The following is a 23,645-nucleotide window of genomic DNA, read 5'->3' on the forward strand; positions in this document are numbered from 1 at the left end:
TCTGGGCTCCTATCTTCAGACGCCATCTTCACCGTGTCGTCGCTGCTCTGCAGATCTTTTCTCAGCAGCAGGCTTCCGGCTCCCTTTCTTTCCCGACGTCTCTGAACGCCTCCGCTCTCATCCCTCGCGAGGCCAGGACCCTTCAGGGGATCTCTGGGTAGCCACACCTCTTCGTGGGCGGTAACTTCTCCCAGCGCGGGCTGCTGTTGTTTTTCAGCGTGCTTTTCATGGTGGCAATATGGCGGCGCTTCCAATTTTCCAAGCGGACCGCCCAGGCACATGGTCACCTGTCTGAACAGGTCTAGTCCTTATCCTGTTCGTGACGCCAGATGTGTGGGGCCCCGAGGCTCGGTGTCGGTGCAGCGGCGCATTACCTTCAGGGACTCCACGCGGCTGGATCTTGTCACAGGTAGGAAATCCTCTATTTTTGATTGTCGTGACGCCACTCTCAGAATTGCGGTCAGTGGAGACCGCCACTGCAGGTTAGGGGTGCCTGGGGCTGATAGTAGGTGCAGTCAGTTGTAATAGCCTCCTGAGAGTGAGGCATGCCCCAGGGTCCCGTGTAGGTGTGTGGAACTACAAGTCGCAGAATGACTCACACGCACAAGCAGGATGTCTTTCAGGGGTTTTTACTCACTGATGGTGGCTGGGTGAGTAACCCGGGCGTAGCTGGGATGAACCAGGCTGGAACCAGGTGTCCTTCAGGCTGACTGGTGAGGGTGGCTACCAACTCGCCTTCCTTAGCCCGTTGTGTTTTGGGGTAACCCCTGCTTGAAGCCCTGCTGGGGTCGCCCAGGGAAGTTGCTGGTGCCTCTCTCCCCTTCTTTTGGCCCGTTTGCTTGTAGCCTGGACCAGGTCACTCCGGCTGCTTGCCTCCTGTGAGCTATGGGCCCTCACTTTGGCTACGTGGCTGCGGACCCTGTGGTGTTGTCTTGGGGGTGTAAAGTGCCCCCTCATGCAGGTTTGACAAAGGACAGGTGGATCTATCCCTGCACCGGGACCTGTTACCCGTTTGGGCCTGGTATCTCCCTGACAGTCTCCTTACTCTCCACTCCGTTGCTCTCTCTTTAGTCGTGGGTGGATTTCGGGCAGCACTACCAGGTGACCGATCTCCCCCGTCGGTAGTCACTGCGCGTACGTTGTCAGAATTGTGTAGAGCTACAGGGTCTGCGTCTGCCCTCCCTGAACTTCACCACTCAACTGTCTTCGGCTCACTCTTCCCTCCTCTCCTGTTCTTGCCTACGTCACCTAGCAACCAGGCTCTCCACCACACCCCTCGAGTGGAGATGGAGGCTTCGCCCCCTCCTGGGATCCCCAGGGGTCCTCTCAAAGGTAAATGTGTGAGACCTGATCACTATGCGCCTGTGTAGTCACACCTCGGTCAGCCTTCTGGATTACCTGTTTTGTACTGTCCCCAGCATGGGTGCAGTACTCAGTGGTGCCTGACCAGGTCAGGGGCGCCACATGTGCGTGTGCGGTGCAGAGCCATATGTGTGCGTGTGAGGTGCAGAGCCATATGTGTGCGTGTGCGGTACAGAGCCATATGTGTGTGCGGTGCAGAGCCATATGTGTGTGTGTGCAGAGCCATATGTGTGCGTGTGCGGTGCAGAGCCATATGTGTGCGTGTGCGGTGCAGAGCCATATGTGTGCGGTGCAGAGCCATATGTGTGCGTGTGCGGTGCAGAGCCATATGTGTGCGGTGCAGAGCCATATGTGTGCGGTGCAGAGCCATATGTGTGCGTGTGCGGTGCAGAGCCATATGTGTGCGGTGCAGAGCCATATGTGTGCGGTACAGAGCCATATGTGTGCGTGTGCGGTGCAGAGCCATATGTGTGCGGTGCAGAGCCATATGTGTGCGTGTGCGGTGCAGAGCCATATGTGTGCGTGTGCAGAGCCATAGGTGTGCGTGTGCAGAGCCATAGGTGTGCGTGTGCGGTGCAGAGCCCGATGTGGGGCTGTTATTTGCAATGCTGTAGTGAATGTGATACCAGGTCAGGTGCTGGGGCAGAATATACTGACATGGAATGTGTGTGCAGGGGGCGGGCAGAGGGCGAGGCTGGACACTGGGGTGGGGCTAGACACTGGGGTGGGCGGTGCCAGCTCTGACTGAGGTTCAGCACAGGAAGTGGTCATGTTTGCTGGATCTGAATGTAAACAAGAAGCTGCAGAGAATAAAGGGATAATTCAAGAGGAACAAAAGTTAGAAAACAAAAAATAACAATGTAGGTGTGATTTATATGACATTACAGCACAGATAAACTCAAAAATTTTTGTTAAGCTAATGTCGGACAACTCCTTTAACGTGTATAACGGCCGGATCACAGGCTGCACTTCCATTTTGCCTTCACTAGAATTGGGAGAGTACGCTGTTGTACTGAGGGACAGTGATAGTTGCAGTTACTAAAACAACAAATACATTGTAGGGATAGGATGCTGTAGGATTGAGGGACAGTGATGGGTGTGTGTAATTCAAAATCAAATACAGTGCTGCATCACACAGCTTGGCATAGCGCTCCAAAGCAGCTGTATACAGGCTTTGTTATAATCATTCTCTGTATACAGGCCGTGTAATAATCTGAACTTGGTATTCTCATTCTTTGGCACACAAACATCTAATAGGGGACGTGGCCGTGATGGTACTGTTGATGGTGGTGTAGTAGCTGCTTCAGGGTGAGGACGTGGTAGATGTGTGCCTAATATGCTCCAAACTGAAACGCCTTCCTCTGGTGCATGCAGGCTGGTCTTCGTAATTTCTTAGGCCCATGTACCGCAGCACGAATGGTGAGGCCTGAGCATAAGGCGCCATTAGATTATATGGCTACCAATGCCTTTAGTTCCTTTGCATTGTCTTCCACCCAGTCCACAACTGAAAGCTCAGAGTCATCTCCTAAGTTCCATGGTTATCTTCCTTCCACAACAATCAATTCAAAATCAGCCAAGCAGTAAGAGCCACAAGTCATGCAGCAATCACTTATGCTTTTTGATGACTCTGGCTGGGGTCCTGTGGCCCATCCACATGGCCCTGCCCCAGAGGTGGAAAAGACCGAGTGCACTGACACCCAACCGCTTGTTGTGTGGGAGGATGAGTCTGTGGGAAGGCTGGTGGATACGGTCTGCGGATCACTGCACCACAGCTCAGAGTTCCAACTGCTGCGGCTTTCATCACTGTGCAGAGTGAGAAGGAGGGCAGGGCTGAGGAATAGGTTTAAGACGACACAAGAGATGACGAGGAGTTGCTTGACCGTACCTGGAGCGAAGGCCATGATAGTGACTTTCGCAGTTATAATGAAGAAGTTTTAAGGCATATGAAATGGCAGTACAGCAAAAGAGGGAGCATGGGTAAAATCCCTTGTGGACAGCTCATAGCCAATAAGTCGGCTACTACCACCCATTACGTCAATCAAAACCTCCCAGCAAATGTAGCTCAAAAGAGCTCCCGGGCATGGTAATTCTTCATGGAATGTACTGATGACAAAAGAGTGGTAGTTTGCAAGATGTGCCATCAGATCCTGAAGCGAAGGGAAACATCTTCTCAACGTGAGCGCTACCCACATGATACCTCATCTGACTTCCAAGCACGAGGTGCAGTGGAGTAGATTCCTGCTTCCTCTTCTGCTGTGGTATCTAGCCTCTTCTGCTGTGGTATCTAGCCTCCTCAACTGTGGTGTCGGCATCTTGCATCTGCTCACGATCACCAGGGATACCTTGCCTACTACATCCACGTCCCACTGAAATGTGCCGATCTCCATCCCCCAAACCCTCAAAAGAGGAAATGGGCCCCCTCCCCTCAGCCACCCATGAGCCCTGGTCTTGAATGACAGCATTTACAAAATTCATGTCTTAGAGGTGCTGTCATTCAGGCTGGTGGAGACAGACAGTTTCAAATGATGTCTGTAGCTGTACCGCAGTACTTTGTCCCCAGCCACCAATATTTTCTCTAGTCACCCTCCACGACCGCACCGACAGGAAGCACAAAGAGGTTAAATAACCCCTCCCCACATTCCCTCTCCAGTGATGTTTCCTGTCCTTACTGGGGCACAAAGTGGACCTGTGGTGCTCTGTGGCCAGTGACTAGAGTACTGCGGGAAAGGAATACAATTTATCTTACCACCGGGCAGCTGAGGTCGGAGCAGTCCGCTTCCCTCCTCCATCGCTGCTCCCGTCTCCCCTGGATTCGGAACCTGCCTGCTCTCCCTGCGCCTAACATGTGGTAAAGCGGAGCATGGCCGACACGCCGGGGGCCTCCTTGAGCTCCCTGGTACCTCCTCCTCGCTAGCGTGCGGTGGCGCGCAGGAAGTGACATCACCGGTGTACGCCGCAATGACGTACTTCTGGGATTATGCGTTCGACCATGGAACGCACGTGCTGTTTCAGCCCCGCTGCAGCAACAATGGGTTCGCCTTCTCATGGAGAGACCTACCTGGACCGTCTGAGGAGGAGGAGTCGCCCATATGGGATTATGGCACTGGGACCTCGCACTCACATGTAAGTGCCTGGCTTGAAGACATCCTAAGGTAGGACTGCATAATGGGTGATCTTTCCCGCTCTGTGTCTTTAGATCCCAGGGCTACCCCCGATCCAGTAAGTATATTGTGACGGGGGGACGGTCGGGTCGCATGTATATGGGTGCATGCCTCTCCACCCCCCCTTTAGGGGTCAGTGCCTTATGTGCTCTTCTTTCCCTTTTATTTTGGGAGACAAGAATCCTGACCCCAAAAGGAGAAAACGTCTAGCTGCAAGTATATCATGTGCGCTAAGAAACTCCCGTCTTCTTATAGTAAAAAGCTGTGTCACTCCTACACTGATCAGGTGGCCAGGGAAGAACATCCTTCCCTTATCAGCAGATCAAAAATCTAGTGCGCCAGGTACATTTCTCTCTAGCCTCCTCTCAAACCCTACCCTCAGTGGGCCCGGCCCCGAAGAAAGGATACCAAACCCCATTAAAGTATCGGTCTCGGCCTCAGAAGAGTACCCATACTTCTCTCCCAGACCCTTAGGTGAGGATGATGACTTTGTGTTAGTCAGGAGGGCCTGAAAATGAAAGATACTTCTCAGGAGCTGCCGGGAGCTATGCGAGATAGAATTGGGGTTAAGCTAGGAAAGAGGGGGTAATGTTTGGCGGCCTGAAAGCGCAAAAAAACTGGATTCCCTGTTCATAAGAATATCCAGGACTAAATCCTTCAGAAATGGGAGGCTCTGGAGAGAGGCCTAGGCACTCCCTTGGAGCTTAGACCCCGTTTCCCACTTGAGGACGATATGGCCAGAACTTTGGAACTCCCTAAAGGGGACATCCATGTCTCAAGAGTTGCCAAAAAGACAGCCTTTCCTTTTGAGGCTTTTTCACAGCTCAAGGACCCAATGGATAGGAGGATTGAAGCCTGTTCATGAAATCGTGGGAAACCTTTTTCTAAGGAACACTAATGTGGCTTCCACATGTCTACAAGATCCCTATATATGTGGCTGGGACAACTTAAAGATCACCTGTCTCGGGACAATTCCCAGAGAAGGCCTATTAGCTTCCCTTCCACTGCTTCAGAAAGCCACAGGGTGCCTAGTGGACGCCTCGGCTGAATCCGTCCATGTAGCTGCTAAATCAGCCGTACTTTCTAACTCCGCAAGAAGAACCCTATGACCCAAACTCTGGAGTTGTGATGCAACTTCTGAGATTAAACTTTGTTCCATCCCCTTCCAGGGAAAGTACGTTTTTGGACCAGCTCTAGATGACCTTCTAGACAAAGCCACTATAAAAAAAACAAAAAACTTTCTGGAACAAACACCCAAGAAAATTTTTCATGCCCGTCAGAGCCAATCCTCTCATTATAGAGGAAAGGGAAGTCATGGCGGTGCAACAACCCCAAGGGAGGAAAATGTAGAAGTATCTTTTCCTCCCAGGAAATGCAAGAGTGTACCCAGTGCCAGTATAAGCAATGCCCCTGGCATGGCAGGACGACATCTATCAAGATCCTTCCCCCCCAATGGTCAACAGTCTCATCGAACCAATGGGTTCTGAATGCCATCAAGGGCGGACTGAAGATAGCCAGCCGGTGTAGAGGAAAGAAGGTGAACGCTATCACCCACACTTCCACTCAAGGCTGACAGACTCATATCAGGCCTTCAAGACCTGCAAAACTTGAGGGTGATATCACCAATCCCAGAGGTAAAAATTGGACGGGGGTATTACTCTCGACTGTTTCTAGTAAGAGAACCAAAGAGGCACACAGGTTCATCATAAACCTGAAACCCCTGAACAAGTTTTTACACTTTGCGCACAAACATCAGACACTCCATTACCAATACAATACACTTCCGTTCGGCATACATTCTGCGTACTGAGTATTTACCAAGCTGATGGCAGAGGTGGTAGCGTTCCTCAGACAACAAAATATCTGTATAGTACGCTGCCTCGATGACTTCCTAATAATTGCTCCTTCAGCCCTGACGCTCGAGCAGAATGTACAGAGGAACCTCGTGGTCCTGGAGGAACTGGGCTGGTTAGTGAACCAACAAAAATCTGATCTCAGACCATCTACAAAGAAGATTTACCTCGGCATCCTACTGGCTTTAGACAGAAATATTTCTGCCAATAAACAAAACAGATCGAGATCAAATCCAGATTTCGGTTCTCCACAGCCAGAGATCGGTAACTTTGAAATCAGCCATGTCGATCCTAGAATCCATGACATCCTGCAGTAGCCTGAGCTCAGTTCCATACAAGAACGCTCCAAACAGCCATCCTAGCAACCTTGGATTAAAAAGAAAAAACAGCGGTGTATTAACCTGTGAGAGAGATCCTGTGACACTTCATACTGTTGCGGTCCTGTCCCGGATTCATCTAACCGCGGTTTGCAGGAGCAGTAACCACTTGAACTGTGGCTACTACAGCTGCCAGCAGATCGCTCATCGGAGCTTAGGACAACTAAGTTCTGACCTGCATTAACCCGGGGGCAAAACTGTGGACAAGGAGATTGCATCAATACGGTTATCCAGAGTTGTCCCTGTCAGCACAACCCTCAGAGGTGAGTGCATAACCCCATTCCTGCACTTTGATCATCAGTCTGTATACACACAGGAGCGCTTTTCTTGTTTTGTTTTGTATTTTTGTTCGTTTTTTTTCTTTTGTATCCTAGCAACCTGGGACGATTGCCCACGTCTCTATACAGGAAGCTCCTCCTATCTAGACCAATAAAATCATATCTCCCATGGTGGATGTCCATGAAAAACCTCCAAGCGGGGGCTGTTGACATCAGAATTCTCCAGTACCATAACCACAGATGCCAGCCAGCGGGGGGTGCCCATGGTGGCGCAGATGTCCTTACAGGGGCTATGAATGCACGAGATCAGGCTAAGGCCCTCAAACTACAGAGAACTAAAAGCGGTCCACGAAGCACTCAAGGTAGCGTCTCCTCTGATCCAGGGACAACAGGTACATTTATAGTCAGACAACAAGACGATGGTGTCATCAAGGAAGCACGTCATACAAGCCTTAAAATGTCTACAAAAATACTGAGCTGGGCAGAGAAACATTTTCTATTTCTCTCCGCATTCCATCTGAAGGGCTCCGTGAACATCCAGGCAGTCTTTCTCATTCAAAGAGATGTTCACCCGGGTGAGTGGGCTCTAAATTCAGAAGTATTTCAGAACTTAGTGGAGTGATGGGGCAACCTGAAAGTAGTCCACCTTGCAAGCTAGCAGAACGCATAAGTAAACAGTTGTTTTATTTCTAAATCCATTTGTGGGAGTTCAATTTAGCCTATGCCTTCCCACCAATTCCAATGCTGGCAAAGAGTCTACACAAAATTTGGATGAAACCTTCAAGGTCCAAATCTTGGCCCGGGGCTCATACTTCGATCAACATCTAGCAAGCCATCGGTGGATTAGGTTTATGACTTCAGCAGTTGCGACCCAAACAAATTTATCTAGTCCTTCCCTGGGACTTGAATATAGTGTGGCGCCCCAGGACCTGGTCGCCACAACAGCATTGCCCCTCCAAAGGGTTAATGCTGAGCCTGGAGGTAATTGGAAGGTCTATTGGCCAGTAAGTTTAACATCCAACGCAGTTTCTCCCTCAGGCCAGCAGGGGGAGCTCTGAACCTGGAGTTCCAGGGAGCATTCCTTAAGTCTGACCTGAGGGAGGAGTTAGTGTTCAGTCTGTGGAAAGAAAGCAGAGAGAGCAGACGCAGAGTAGTGCTGTCCTGCGGACTGGGGTCTGGAGCTGGAATAGCTTGGCTCAGTGAAGCAGGAAAAGCAGAGAGGCACAGAAGAGACTCGGTTATCTGAGTCTGTGGCCACCAGGGCCCAAAATATTCCCTGGTAACCAAATCCGAAGGGCAGGAGAGCTGCAAGCACCTGGCCCATAAACAGCCCGAAGGTACAGCTGCATCACCAGGGCCCGGTGTGGACTCCAGCAGAGAAGCACCAGCGAGGGCCTGCGCAGCCTACCACACAGGGAGAGGGACGTACCACCGGTCCCAGCAGCAAGAGGGCCATTGCTAATCCAGAGAGCAGGGTCCTATAACAGTAAAGAAAGAACAGGAGTAGGCCTCATACTCATCTGGCCAAAAAGATACCTCAGTTACTTCCAGGCCGGCCGGAGCCCTCAACCACCTGTAACGGTCTCCCAGGACTAACCGTTTGCAAAGTAAAAGAGGAGAAGGTAAAGAGACTGTTGTTTGTGTCCGGTCCTTTCACCGCCTGTCGGCCCTGCACTACACCTCAACTGCATAGACACATACAAGCACCAACTGTGCCCCGCGGTCCAGCTCCACCTGTGGGGAGCAGTACCACCATTGCTGCCATTCCATCACCCCGGAGGCCCCATACAGCAGCGGCGGCTTAATAGCCGCAAACCACAGGTGGCGTCACGACAAATATACACTTTAATTGACACCCACCTGGGTCACGGAGTTGGGCTCCGCCACCACTGACGACCCCCGGACTAGTCCGGCCCGGCACCGGGTGTCCCATAGCCCTGGGGTGGGCGAGTCAATAGTCCTTAAGGGCCTAACACAACAACCCTTAAGCCTATCACCTCAACAGATCTAGAACCCTGACCTGGAAAACTGCACTCCAAGTAGCAATTACGTCAGCCAGACGAGTTGGTGAATTACTGACCACTACTAGACAGCCGTACCTAAAAATGCTGAATAACCGAATTATCTTCTGTCAGGACCATTCATTTCTTCCAAAACCAGTATCTGATTCACAGATACTAAGACTTAATACTACATCTTGCTGTTAGAATCCATCTGATGATAAAGGGGAATTTCTTTCCTTGGATGTACGCAGGGTAGAGTTACACTTCTTTCAGAGAACCTATCATGTAAGGAAGGACCATAATCTCTTTGTCCAGACCATTGGGTGGAATAAAGGTATAAAGCTGCCAAGAACACAATTGCCAGCTAGAGCAATCAGCAAAGCTTACAAAAACCAAGCTCTTCCTCCTCCGGAAGACTTCACAGCTCATTCTACCAGATCGGTGTCTGTCTCTTGCGCCGAGAAGGTCGACGCTTCCATGAAGCAGATATGCAGAGACGCTATAAGGTGATCAGTCCATACCTTCACAAAACACTAAAGACTGAATTTACTGTCTAAAAAGGACTTAGCCTTCGGCCGTAAGGTCTTTCAGGCTGTTGTCCCCGCTCCCCTAAGCTATCTTTTCGTTAGTACTTCTCCTGTGGTGCTGTCATGGAGGGTGACTAGAGAAAATAGAATTAGTTCTTACCAGTAATTCGGTTTCTAGGAACCCTCCACGACAGCACGGATATTCCCTCCCTACCTGTTGCAAAATTTAATGGTTTATTACTGATTTTAAAGTTTGAAACATTCGTACCGGTGTAGTTACTTGTAAAGAACACTGGAGAGGGGAGGTGGGGAGGGGTTATTTAACCTCTTTGTGCTTCCTGTCCCAATTAGGCCGTACAGTTAACTCCTGTGGTGCTGTCGTGGAGGGTGCCTAGAAACCGAATTACCGGTAAGAACTAATTCTATATTTCCAGGTGTGCCATGCCCCTGCATACACGTGGTGGAACAAATCCGTTGTTTACTCTGCAACTGCATAAGTGGAAAGGTCCATGTAACTACAGATACTTGGACCAGTGTGCACGGGCAGGGACGGTATATCTCTTTTTAACTGCACACTGGGTTAAACGTAGCTGCAGCTTGGCATAAGGCACCAGGTGTTCAAGCGCATGTTCCACCACTAGCTCAGATCGCTGGACGTTTGTCGGTCAGTGTTGCTCCCTCCTCCTATGTCGCTTCCTCCACCTCCTTCTCATCCAGTCAGAGTAAGACCTGCACCATCAGCTTCAGCTGAGCCAGGCCCTTCTTAAGCTCCTCTGCCTGGGGGACAAACCTCACACCACGCAGGAGTTGTGGACGGGCATAAAAGAACAAACAGATGAGTGGCTGGTGACTGTGGTTTTACAGCCCGGCCTGGTGGTGTGCGACATTTGCTAAAATTTTGTCACAGCTCTGGGCCTAGGCGGCTTGACACACATCCCTTACCGGGCGCATGTGCTGAATTTGGTGGTGCAGAGCTTCCTCAAAAATTACTCACATATGTCAGAGCTGCTGCTGAAAGTGTGGGTAGTATGTGCGCACTTTCGATGTACTGATGATACTCGCCTGTCTGCACTGCAGAATCATTTTAGCCTTCCCGCTCACCGCCTCATATGCGACGTACCAACATAGTGGAACTCCACCCTGCAGATGGTGGAGACACTGTGCGAGCAGCAGCAGGCAATAGTGGAGTTACAGCTGAAGCACGTGCTGCAGAATCACTTTGTGGACCAACACCACTTCACTACCAATGAGTGTGCCTACATGCCATGTTGTGCTGCTTTGAATACTTTGAATGCTTGGAAAAAATAGCTGTCACTATTTCTCACAGCGTCTGTAGTTTTAGTTTTTAACAAAATTCTACTTGTCAGTGTGCAGCCGGGTCTATGGCTTAAATTTTAAAAAAGAAAAAAACATGAGTAGTCCCTGTGCAGCAGGTATTGCGGCTTAATCTGTCACAAACCTGTAACTGCGCTGCAGCAGGCACAGTGTTGTGGAGCTCTGAAAACCATCTGTATTACTATAAATCCTATAAATAGAGAGAAATTCATCCCATATAATTAACCATAAAGGTTTAGCTCAGGAATATAACCACAAGTATATCCCACAAAATATTCCATGAACATGCTTTGTGACAAAAATTATTTTTATTGGATAAAAAGCTAGACACACATTTAAAATCAAAGTGCACAGAAAAGAGCAGGAGGGAACCAATATAAGAAAGGTAATAAATGGCCACATATAATACACAATAATTCAATAGATTCACAAATGTGACACTTAATTGAGGTGCTATACACAAATCAAAAGAGGTTAATTGCTATATGATCCAAAAAATGGACATAGGCACATCATAAATATCAAATGGCATATATACCAGGTATAAATTTTGGATGAATTTGTCTCAAAAGTTTGAAGCCATTTTAAAGAGCCAGGTGCAGGAAGGCATACATATATATACTCAGATGGAGAAGGTATACAACAGTAGAACAGATATCAAATATATGGCAGTCAGGTGAAATACTGTATGCAACCAAAACAGTTTTAATTTGCTATTGTATCCAAAATTTGTATAAAGGAACCTCAAGCCAGCTTTACACGTTGCAATTAGTTGTACAATCGCATTTGCGATGTGACACGCCCAGGTTGCATACGGGATCTTATGAGATTGCACGTAGGTCGTTCATTTGCTGTCACACGAGCGTTAGTAGTCTATGTTAAATTGATCAATTTTATGTGCGATCCTTTAGATCATGTGTTCTGTGACGTATGCATTGGGCACCTTTTTTTTTTTTTTTTTTTTTTTATTTATTTATTGACTTGCCAAGCGTGTGTAATGTGTAGGGATGCGTTTTTACTATGTCATCTGCCATTCAGCTCTGCTACATGGCCGCTAACAGCAGACACAGACAGCCATGTAGCAGAGCTGAATGGCAGATGACAGCAGACACAGACAGAGCCGCACTGTCAGAATGAACTCGGGTGAACTTCACCCGACTTCATGGTCATGCTGCGGCTCTGTCAGTGTCGCGCCCTGATTAGCGGTCACCTGTGAAGGGCTCACCGGTGACCGCTAATCTCCTAAGTGACTGAAGTGAGCAGCCCTCTCTCATGCTCACCAATCCCCGATCCCCGGCACTGCACGGCGTTCACACTGCTCCGGCGGCTTTTACTGTTTTGAAAAAGCCGGCCGCCCATTAAACAATCTCGTATTCCCTGCTTTCCCCACCCACCGGCGCCTATGATTGGTTACAATGAGACACGCCCCCACGCTGAGTGACAGGTGTCACACTGCACCCGATCACAGCAGCCGGTGGGCGTGTCTATACTGTGTAGTGAAATAAATAATTAAATAATTAAAAAAAACGGCGTGCGGTCCCCCCCAATTTTAAAACCAGCCAGATAAAGCCATACGGCTGAAGGCTGGTATTCTCAGGATGGGGAGCTCAACAGCCGCCCAGAATTGCCGCATACATTAGATGCGACAGTTCTGGGACTGTACCCGGCTCTTCCCGATTTGCCCTGGTGCGTTGGCAAATCGGGGTAATAAGGAGTTATTGGCAGCCCATAGCTGCCAATAAGTCCTAGATTAATCATGTCAGGCGTCTATGAGACACCCTCCATGATTAATCTGTAAATTACAGTAAATAAACACACACACGCCCGAAAAAATCCTTTATTAGAAATAAAAAACACAAACATATACCCTGGTTCACCACTTTAATCAGCCCCAAAAAGCCCTCCATGTCCGGCATAATCCAGGATGGTCCAGCGTCGCATCCAGCGCTGCTGCATGGAGGTGACAGGAGCAGCAGAAGACACATCCGCTCCGGTCACCTTCACACAGCAACTGAAGACAGCGGCGCGATCAGCTGAGCTGTCACTGAGGTTACCCGCTGTCACTGGATCCAGCGGTGGATGCAGCGGTGGCCGCGGGTAACCTCAGTGACAGCTCAGCTGATCGCGCTACTCACCGCTGCTCCTCTCACCTCCACGCAGCAACTGAGGTGAGTAGCGCGATCAGCTGAGCTGTCACTGAGGTTACTTGCGGCCACCGCTGGATCCACCGCTGGATCCAGTGACAGCGGGTAACCTCAGTGACAGCTCAGCTGATCACGCGGCTGTCTTCAGTTGCTGTGTGGAGGTGACCGGAGCGGCTGTGTCTGCTGCATCTCCGGTCACCTCCATGCAGCAGCGCTGGATGCGACGCTGGACCATTCTGGAGTACGCCGGACATGGAGGGCTTTTTGGGGCTGATTAAAGTGGTTAACCAGGGTATATGTTTGTGTTTTTTATTTCTAATAAAGGATTTTTTCGGGCGTGTGTGTGTTTATTTACTGTAATTTACAGATTAATCATGGAAGGTGTCTCATAGACGCCTGACATGATTAATCTAGGACTTATTGGCAGCTATGGGCTGCCATTAACTCCTTATTACCCCGATTTGCCAACGCACCAGGGCAAATCGGGAAGAGCCGGGTACAGTCCCAGAACTGTCGCATCTAATGTATGCGGCGATTCTGGGCGGCTGTTGGCTGATATTGTTAGGCTGGGGGGCTCCCCATAACGTGGAGCTCCCCATCCTGAGAATACCAGCCTTCAGCCGTATGGCTTTATCTGGCTGGTTTTAAAATTGGGGGGACCGCACGCCGTTTTTTCCGCACGCCGTTTTTTTTAATTATTTAATTATTTATTTCACTGCACAGTATAGACACGCCCACCGGCTGCTGTGATTGGGTGCAGTGTGACACCTGTCACTCAGCGTGGGGGCGTGTCTCACTGTAACCAATCATAGGCGCCGGTGGGCGGGGAAAGCAGGGAATACGAGATTGTTTAATGGGCGGCCGGCTTTTTCAAAACAGTAAAAGCCGCCGGAGCAGTGTGAATGCCGTGCAGCGCCGCGCCTGGGATCGGGGATCGGTGAGTATGAGAGAGGGGGTAAGAGGGATAGACTGACATGGACAGAGAGAGAGGGACAGAGATAGTGACGGACTGACAGAGATTAGTGAATGACAGACATTGTGAGGCGCTTCAGAACGCAGCTTTTCAGCTGCGCTCTGAAGCAGACCTTTTTTAAGCTGCGGTGCAGAGCGCACACCTGCGCACATAGCCTCAGACATCAAAATCGTATGAGGGATGTCACACGTTTCAATTGACTAGGTTCATACAACAAAACGTCCAATGTATGAGGAATAAACGACGTGTATGCGATCACCGTATTTTCGTTCAATCTTGATTGCACGTAGGTGTCACACGCAAATACGTCACGAACGATGCAGGATGTGCGTCACTTACAACTTGACCCCGACGACGGATTGAAAGATTTATTGAAGCGTGTAAAGCAGGCATAACACTAGAACTACTAAGGTAGTCATTTTGACTACTTTGCACTATGTATTTCTATATAGGTGTCACGAGTCCAGTAGTTCTAGTATTAAGGCCCTGTCACACACAGAGATAAATCTGCGGCAGATCTGTGGTTGCAGTGAAATTGTGGACAATCAGTGCCAGGTTTGTGGCTGTGTACAAATGGAACAATATGTCCATGATTTCACTGCAACCACAGATCTACCAAAGATTTATCTGTGTGTGTGACGGGGCCTTAAGGGTCAACCGGGTAAAGAGGCTGTTTAGAGACCTTTTTAAAATAGGTTTTCTGGAGGAGGGGGGAATCTGGAAATGTTAAACTGCAATACACCACCAAATGATGACAGCTTGTTGTTGCCTCTGCGCAGCATGGTTAACGTGAGCAAATCTTTGCTGCAGCCACTACCAAGTGACCTCTAAGCTCCCCTTACTGTTACCAGTGCTGATTACTGGGTGGCCACCCTTCTGGATTACTACGTCAAGGTGCCATGGTTTCTTTCATCACTGAAGCGTGGCCAAGTACCCTCCTTCATCACAACCACAGTCCCACCAAATCCAAAAATGGATTTCATTATTATTCCATTATTCAAAGCTGTCATATTCAGACAGAGCTTCCTGCTTTGAACAATATTTTTTCCAAATAAATGCTTCACATTCCTGGGATAGACACTGATCAGGATGGGTGAGTCACTGCAAGTGTAAATAGCTGGGACTGGCAGTAGCAAATCTACTTGGCGAATCTCCAGCGCAATTCCAAATTCAACTATGAGCTTTTTAAATGCTGCAATTAGACTGTCCACCACTGAGCAGAAAATTGGCTCCTGTGTGGGAAATGTTAAAAGAGAGCCTAAGAATTGGTGCCTTGCTGAAAGTGCAGAGTTGGCTCCTGAGGACCATGGGTATCTTTCATAAACGTCACCCCCTTGAAAATGAACAAAGCATTGGGAACCTCAACAAGTCAGGCACCTGTTTCTTCTGGGTTTGAGCACTCTGTTGGATGGGGTTCCGTGGCCCATCTCTGTTTTAATTGGGTGATGTGTGCTGGATCTCGGGCAATCTTTGCTGTGAGAGTTAACCTGGTAAAGAGGCTGTTTGGGGGCCTTTTTTTTTTTTACAACTCAGTGGTCTGTGGTGGAATACAGGCTCTGTAAGGTGAACTGGGAATACTGTCTCTGTAAGGTGAACTGGGAATACTGGCTCTGTAAGGTGAACTGGGAATACTGTCTCTGTAAGGTGAACTGGGAATACGGGCTTTGTAAGGTGAACTGGGAATACTGTCTCTGTAAGGTGAACTGGGAATACTGGCTCTGTAAGGTGAACTGGGAATACAGGCTCTGTAAGGTGAACTGGGAATACTGACTCTGTAAGGTGAACTGGGAATACTGTCTCTGTAAGGTGAACTGGGAATACTGTCTCTGTAAGGTGAACTGGGAATACTGTCTCTGTAAGGTGAACTGGGAATACGGGCTCTGTAAGGTGAACTGGGAATACTGTCTCTGTAAGGTGAACTGGGAATACTGTCTCTGTAAGGTGAACTGGGAATACGGGCTCTGTAAGGTGAACTGGGAATACTGTCTCTGTAAGGTGAACTGGGAATACTGTCTCTGTAAGGTGAACTGGGAATACGGGCTCTGTAAGGTGAACTGGGAATACTGTCTCTGTAAGGTGAACTGGGAATACTGTCTCTGTAAGGTGAACTGGGAATACGGGCTCTGTAAGGTGAACTCGGAATACAGGCTCTGTAAGGGGAACTGGGAATACGGGCACTGTAAGTGCTTTTTTTTAAATTGTTGGTCTGTGGAGAATCTCTCAAATCTATCTCTGTGGGGTCACTGTTAAAATGTTGAGGTTTTGCATTTACTTGCTATGTAACCATAATTGCTGTGGTGACAGAAGTCATTTAAGTAATTTACCTATCCACATTTGTTTGCAGGGCAATTACCATGCTCTTAGCTCCACTTGGCTTCCTTTTGCAGCCCCGAGCCCTTACTACGACCATTTTACAGCCCAGAACTTAGGCTCCCCATTGACTTGTATGGGGTTCGTTGTTGAGGGTCAAGTTCTGCTACAAACACACTTGTTTGGTTTTTTTTTTTTGGTTTGTTTTTTTTTTGTCCATGGGTTTATTCATCACTAATCATAACTATAAGATTCTTATTGTTTCTCCCACTGAAAGCAATGAATCCATCTTCCTAGAATCTCGGCATCTTATTGATGGATCTTCCTCCTCTCCCTTCTGCTGAATGTGCTGATAGGGGCGTTTTTATCCAAATTTCAGCACAGAGTAACTGTAACATATGAGGGAGGTTAGAATTACCCCACAGTGGGTACATGGAGGCAGGGCAGCCCTCCCACGTGATTTCCAAAATGCAATTAGTGAAAAAAAAGGAAAGTAATTAACACAAAGTTCTGATATTTTTACCTTCAAGAGCCTGAAAGATAATTTCTCAGTTTAGAATTGTACAAATGTCCATTATATAAGAACTTGTACTGGAGCCGTCCATTGTTGAGTCCAAGAGGCAGAAAATAATATTTCTTCAAGAGACTCATCTGACAGAAAATATTGGCCCCTACAATAGTTTGGATTGCCGAGAGCCCCTGAGCCACATACTCTAATTATTCCAGATGTATCACCTCTAGTTACTAAATCATTGACAGTGAAGGCTGTCGGGGTGGAGGGCGATCATTTTTGGTAGATATGTTATTGTTTATAGTCACAGTTTTTCTCTATAGTAGCTCTTTTGTCTGACGCCTTCTCTCTGCTGCGATGAGTGTCCTCCTTATTCACAGGCCCATATGGATGATGTGTCCTATGTGATCAACACAGGCTGGCATTGTCGTCTTGAGCAGGCACAGCCTGCTGAGGGCAAATCAAAGTAATGTAATGCGCAGGCGCGAGGAAAGGTTAAAGACTGCCTGCACATACGCATTACAAAAGAGCAGATCAAAGTGCGCCTGCACAAGACCGCAATGCCGATCTGTGTGGATGACATAGGATACGTCATCCACATTGGGCTGGACAGAAGGCGGACAGCCGTGGAGACCAGCGACATCCATCACACCGGACCCCTTTCAGGTGAGTATTATAAAAGTGTTTTTTACGTTATACAGAGTGGCCTGGGCTCTTACATACAGTATTCTAGAATGCTAAATCAAACCAAAAAAATGGAGAAACACACCCACTAAAATTTATAATTTATTGAAAAGTTATTTTCAAAATTGCATATATCATATTTTGACCTTTGTACTGTTATTTAAGGAGGAAAATTATAGACATAAATCCCACTAGTATGGGAGGAGAACCAAGAAAGTCCAAATACATTCAAAAGGAAAATCTCTGACTACAAAGCATCAGTCTCAGGTTGGGATAGGATAGTGAGAGTGTATGTGTGTATGGATATGGATATGGATATATATATATATATCATATCACACATTATTCTGCCTCCAGTAGCATTATGCAGCCCTCACGTAGCATTATACACCCCCAATAGCATTATGCAACCCCAACCGTACAACCGTCTACTGAATAAATACATACCTCTCCTTGTTCCCCTGCCTTTGCTCCTCATTCGCCAGCTGTGTCTGTCCTGGTCACATATCAACACATGACGTCACTGCTGTGTTAAGCTGTCAGAGCACAGACGCAGCGGGACAATGATGAGAAGGAGCGCTGCACTCTGTCTCATCATTGCTGTGGGCAGCCACGGCCGGCCGCCCCCAGCTCATAGGCTCCATAACAGTGACGTGGCCTGCCTCTATTGGCGGTACGCCAATGGTGATGTAAGCGCTGTGCGAGCTGTCAGAGCACAGACACAGCGGGACAATGATGAGAGGGAGCGCTGCGCTCTGTCTCATCATTGCTTTCAACTGTATCAGCATCTGTGATGCTGATACATTTGAAAGTGTGATCCTGGGTGGAGGGCCCAGTGCTGGCGCTCACACACAGGCCCCATACCAGTGATGTGCCCATCTTATGTTGGCGGTCCGCCACTGCTGATGGATTAGCAGTTTGGTATAATCTTGACCTACAAAATATTATTTGATGGCTTAATAGTCAAATATGCCGGAGGCAAAATTAACAAAGAGGGTTGAAAATCATGATCTCCTGGTTACTGAGGTCTAATGTTAGACTGTAAAGTGTTTTTGTTTTAGTAAATAATTAAAATTTATATAGCTTGCAATTTCTTTAGTTATGTTATGCTCGCGGGTGCGAACAGGAGTGGACCTACTGGGCCACAGCACTGGCTCAACCAGGAGGGGCATAACTAATCTCCGATCTCTCCTTCACTCCCCACATTCGTTCACTTGCTAGTTCTTGTCAATTCCACCTTAAAAACATCTCTAGAATTCGACCTTTTCTTACCGTTGACCCTGCAAAAACTCTTACTGTCGCTCTCATTCATTCTCGCCTGGATTATTGTAATTCTTTACTAATTGGTCTTCGTGTTACTAAACTCTCCCCTCTCCAATCCATTCTGAATGCCGCACCCAGGATCATTTTCCTCTGCAACTGCTTCACTGATGCCTCTGCTCTTTGCCAGTCCTTGCACTGGTTGCCTATCCGCCACAGAATCCAACATAAACTTATCACTCACACTCACAAAGTTCTCCACGGTAACGCACCACCCTACATATCCTCCCTCATCTTTGTCTATCACCCCACCCGTGCTCTCCGCTCTGCTAATGACCTAAGACTGACATCCTCAACAATTCGAACCTCCCACTCCCGTCTTCAAGATTTCTCATGAGCTGCGCCTATGCTCTGGAACACACTACCAAGAGCAATCCGATTAATTCCCAACATCCACACCTTTTAAGTGGGTCCTAAAAACGCATTTCTTTAGACTAGCCTATCACCTCACTGCCCTGATCTAATCTAGTCTCTTTCTGCCCTTCATAACAAAAAAATTTACTTCCAATTCTTGTCCCCTGTACCTGTATAAATTCTGGCCAATGACAGGTTCATGCAGCTGGTTTATAATACCCTATTAAATCGATGGCTGGATCATATAACAAGCTTTTCTCCCCCCCATTCACCTTTTGTGCCTCCCCTACTCCCTCATAGACTGTAAGCTTACGAGCAGGGCCCTCACTCCTCCTGGTATCTTAATTTTGTTTTTTTGTATTGTCTCAAATTGTCTGTACATGTCCCCTCTGAATTGTAAAGCACTGCGGAATATGTTGGTGCTATAGAAATAAAACTTTATTATTATTATTAACTAAGTGACTACCTTGTCTTCACTAGAGGCTGTGATCGTGAGGATAGGCTTGTGCTGGAAGGTAGCCGCTTGGTGCTACTTCAGGGAGTCCCAGTACTGTGACAGCTGGCTTCAGGCATCGGCGATAGGATACTGACAGTCACTGCAGGCACTGCTGGTATAGATAGATGCAGCAGGTACTCCAAGCACAGCAGATAATAGGATACAGACACCTGTTTGCACCCACAGCAAAAGACTCAGGAAATAGATCTGACAACTAGCAACAAGTCTCTAAAGATAGACGAAGTTGCCCAGGCACCTACCATAGGGGGAGGATGGCTTTTAATACCTAGTGACGCTCAGCCATAGGCTGAGAGACACTTCTTGGTTAGGGCATGCTGGTCTTTTAAAATCAGGTGCTCGTGCCCTAAGTGCACTCCCAAAAGTTCTGCATGGTGTGTGCAGGCCCTGGGAGACAGCAGCAGGGACTAAGGTCACGGAAGCCACCACTGAGTGACCGGGAGTGTAAGTGTGCTGGAGTCCCCGCCGGGAAAAGGCTTTAGGACAGTGCGGGGACACCGGTAAAGGCATTACAAGCTGTTTTAGAAATATCCTTAAATTTGAATATATTAAAAATATTTTTTATTCTTGTCAGATAACTGTACCGGGAGATTAGAGGCACAACTGAAATCTTCAATTTTAACATCAGAAGACCTTGATATCACACAAGATATAACTGAAGTGAATGCTACTATTCCAGATATACCATCATCCCTTTACAGCAAAGATATATCATCTGATTCTTTTAAACAAGTCTTATCCTCTGATTCATCACAGACTATTAAGAAAAATACATGTCTCAAAAGAGGCATTAAAAATGGAAGTGTTCTTACAGGAAAGAAGCCATTTTTATCTTCAGAATATCGAAAAATCCATAAAAATATTCACACAGGCAAGAGAAGATCTTCTTCAGAGTCTGTTAGTTACCAGAGAATTCACACAGGGAAGAAGCCTTTTTCGTGTTCAGAATGTGGGAAATTCTTTAACCAAAAATCACATCTTGTTACACATCAGAGAATTCACACAGGGGAGAAGCCTTTTTCTTGTTCAGAATGTGGGAAATGTTTTGCAGAGAAATCAGATCTTGCTAAACACCAGAGAACTCACACAGGGGAGAAGCCTTTTTCATGTTCAGAATGTGAGAAATGTTTTGCAGTAAAATCAAATCTTGCTAAACACCAGAGAACTCACACAGGGGAGAAGCCTTTTTTATGTTCAGAATGTGGGAAATGTTTTCTAGAACAATCACGTCTTGTTATGCATCAGAGAACTCACACAGGGCAGAAGTCATATTCCTGTTCAGAATGTGGGAAAGGTTTTAACCAAAAATCGCATCTTGTTATGCATCAGAAAACTCACACAGGGCAGAACCCGTATTCGTGTTCAGAATGTGGGAAATGTTTTGATCAAAAATCACATCTTGTTACACATCAGAGAATTCACACAGGGGAGAAGAATTTTTCATGTTCAGAATGTGAGAAATGTTTTAGTCGAAAATCACATCTTGTTACCCATGAGAGAACTCACACAGGGGAGAAGCCTTTTTTATGTTCAGATTGTGGGAAATGTTTTGCAGATCAATCAAGTCTTGTTATGCATCAAAGAACTCACACAGGGCAGAAGTCCTATTCCTGTTCAGAATGTGGAAAATGTTTTAACAAAAAATCGCATGTTGTTACACATCAGAAAACTCACACAGGGGAGAAGCCTTTTTCATGTTCTGAATGTGGGAAATCTTTTGCAGAGAAATCAATTCTTGCTAAACACCAGAGAACTCACACAGGGGAGAAGCCTTTTTCATGTCCAGAATGTGGGAAATCTTTTGCACATAAATCAAGTCTTGCTCAACACCAAAGAATTCACACAGGAGAGAAACCCTTTCCATGCTCAGAATGTGGAAAATGTTTTACACGCAAATGGATTCTTTTTAAACATAACAAATCTCACAAGGGTAGACGCCAATATCATCCCTAGAAGGTGAGAAATGTTTCACTTAAATTATAATTTGTTGACCACTAAAATAAACTCACATGGGAAGAAAATCTAGATTTGAGAAACTGAACAAGAAAACTTAAGAGACAATAAAAGTAAAGGCAAGTAAGTATACAAGAAAGGGAAAGCATGTTAGAAGTTACATTATATTATAATATATACAGTTACTTATAGACATCTGTTTTGTAAAAATCAAATCGATATTCCATGTACATTTCACATTGTTATATATTTATATATTCACTATATGGACAAGAATATTGCAAACCCCCCCCCCCCCCCAAATACCCAACATTCCTCCTCCCTCTTCTTCCTAACTCCCAATCTCAGGGATCTGCCATTCATTACAGTTACCGTATTTTTCGTTTTATAAGACGCACCCCAAATTTGGAGGGAAAAAATAGGTAAAAAAAAAAATATGGGGTCCGTTTATAATCTGGTGGTGTCTTACCGGAGGGGGGGGGGGGGGGTCACAGGAGGCAGGGGCGGTACTGGAGTACTGCAAGTAGTATAGAAGGGGGCCCAGATACTCATTGCGGGTGCTGCTCTGTGCGGGGACGGCGACGCGGGTGCTGCTTTGTGTGGGGACAGCGACGCCGTTCTGCTCTGTGCGGGGCGCCGGTGTCGCTCTGCTCTGTGCAGGGCCGGCAACGCCGCTCTGCTCTGTGCGGGGCCGGTGATGCCGCTCTGCTTTGTGCAGGGCAGTGACGTTTTTCACTGGCGTGTAAAACACGCACATGTCCCTGCGTGTGCCGTGATTCACGGCACACGTGGGTTGTCTAAGTGCAATCCGGGCTCTGTTCTCCGTGGCCCGTGATTGCACTTAGAAAACAACTCACCTGTGCGCGCTCCCGCTCTCCATGGTGCTGATCGCTCCCGCGGTGCAGCATCCGGCCGGCGGTGACCCCCGCAGCAGCTGCTTCCGGGTCGGCTGTGTCGCGCATAATGAATATGCGCGACAATAATGAGCCGGCTCAGAAGCAGCAGGGAGAACGGGCTGCAGAGGACATCGCTGGACGCCGGGTGAGTAAAAATGATTTTTATTTTAAAAGCATGTTTTTTTCTGGCACGTGTTTCACGGACCACACCACTGCGTGGTCCGTGGAACATCAGTGATGCCAGAAAAAAATGGACATGTCTCCGTGCGGCAATCACGCACACACGGGTACGCCGCACGGAGACACGTGCAGTGAAAAATCACTGACGTGTGAGCAAACCTATTCATTAGAATGGGTCTGCGTATGTCAGTGATTCTGGTACGTTTAAAAAAAAAGCACAAACGTACCAGAATCACTGACGTGTGAGCAGACCCATTCATTATAATGGGTCTGCGTATGTGAAAAAAACGTATGTCTGGTATGTTTTAAAAAAAGCACAAACATCCCAGAATCACTGACGTGTGAAAGGGGCCTAATAATCCGAAAAATACGGTACTTTCAGTGCACGATCTCCATGTCTGAACGATGTCTGTAACTTCTCTATACTACAATAATAAACATGTTCATATTACAAATTACTATTTCCATCTACGATCCATTCCTTCTTTGTGGGAACATCTGATGTGATTGAGGTTTTATAATCACTTTCTGCTAAGTTTAGTAGTATTTTGATCATCATTGGGAACTGTCTCCATTCTCAATTCCCCAATACACATATTATAGGTTCTAAGGAGACTTTGATTGTAAATACTTATAAATTGTCCCAATAACCTGACACCCAAAACATTTTTTTTCCAGTAAAGTCTGAGTATCTAAACTAATGTTCTTCATTTCTTCTTCCTCCATTTCCTTTTTGCTGGAGCGGAGGTCGCCCAACCTGTTCCCTCATTATGGCATTAAATATCTTGGATACAATACTCTTATTACTGCAATTTAACTTTTCTATAAAGTTATCCATTTTTCCTCTGTAAGGCCTGACATAACAATTTTAAGCCTATACTCTTGGCCTTTTTAATTTATTTATTTTTTA

The 23,645-nt window shown here is 47.2% G+C and overlaps 1 protein-coding gene across 1 annotated transcript in view; it reads left to right on the forward strand.

The window, feature by feature from the left end:
• LOC142312980 (uncharacterized) overlaps positions 1–23,166 on the forward strand; it is a 111,223-nt gene extending 88,057 nt beyond the window's left edge. The window contains exon 8 of the mRNA XM_075351968.1: positions 20,281–23,166. Within this exon, the coding sequence (XP_075208083.1) occupies positions 20,281–21,659 (1,379 nt within the window). The 3' untranslated portion in view covers positions 21,660–23,166. The remainder of the gene's footprint in view (positions 1–20,280) is intronic.
• The last annotated feature ends 479 nt before the right edge of the window (positions 23,167–23,645 follow it).

This window comes from Anomaloglossus baeobatrachus, chromosome 5 (genome assembly GCF_048569485.1).
Source record: "Anomaloglossus baeobatrachus isolate aAnoBae1 chromosome 5, aAnoBae1.hap1, whole genome shotgun sequence".
NCBI lineage: Eukaryota > Metazoa > Chordata > Amphibia > Anura > Aromobatidae > Anomaloglossus > Anomaloglossus baeobatrachus.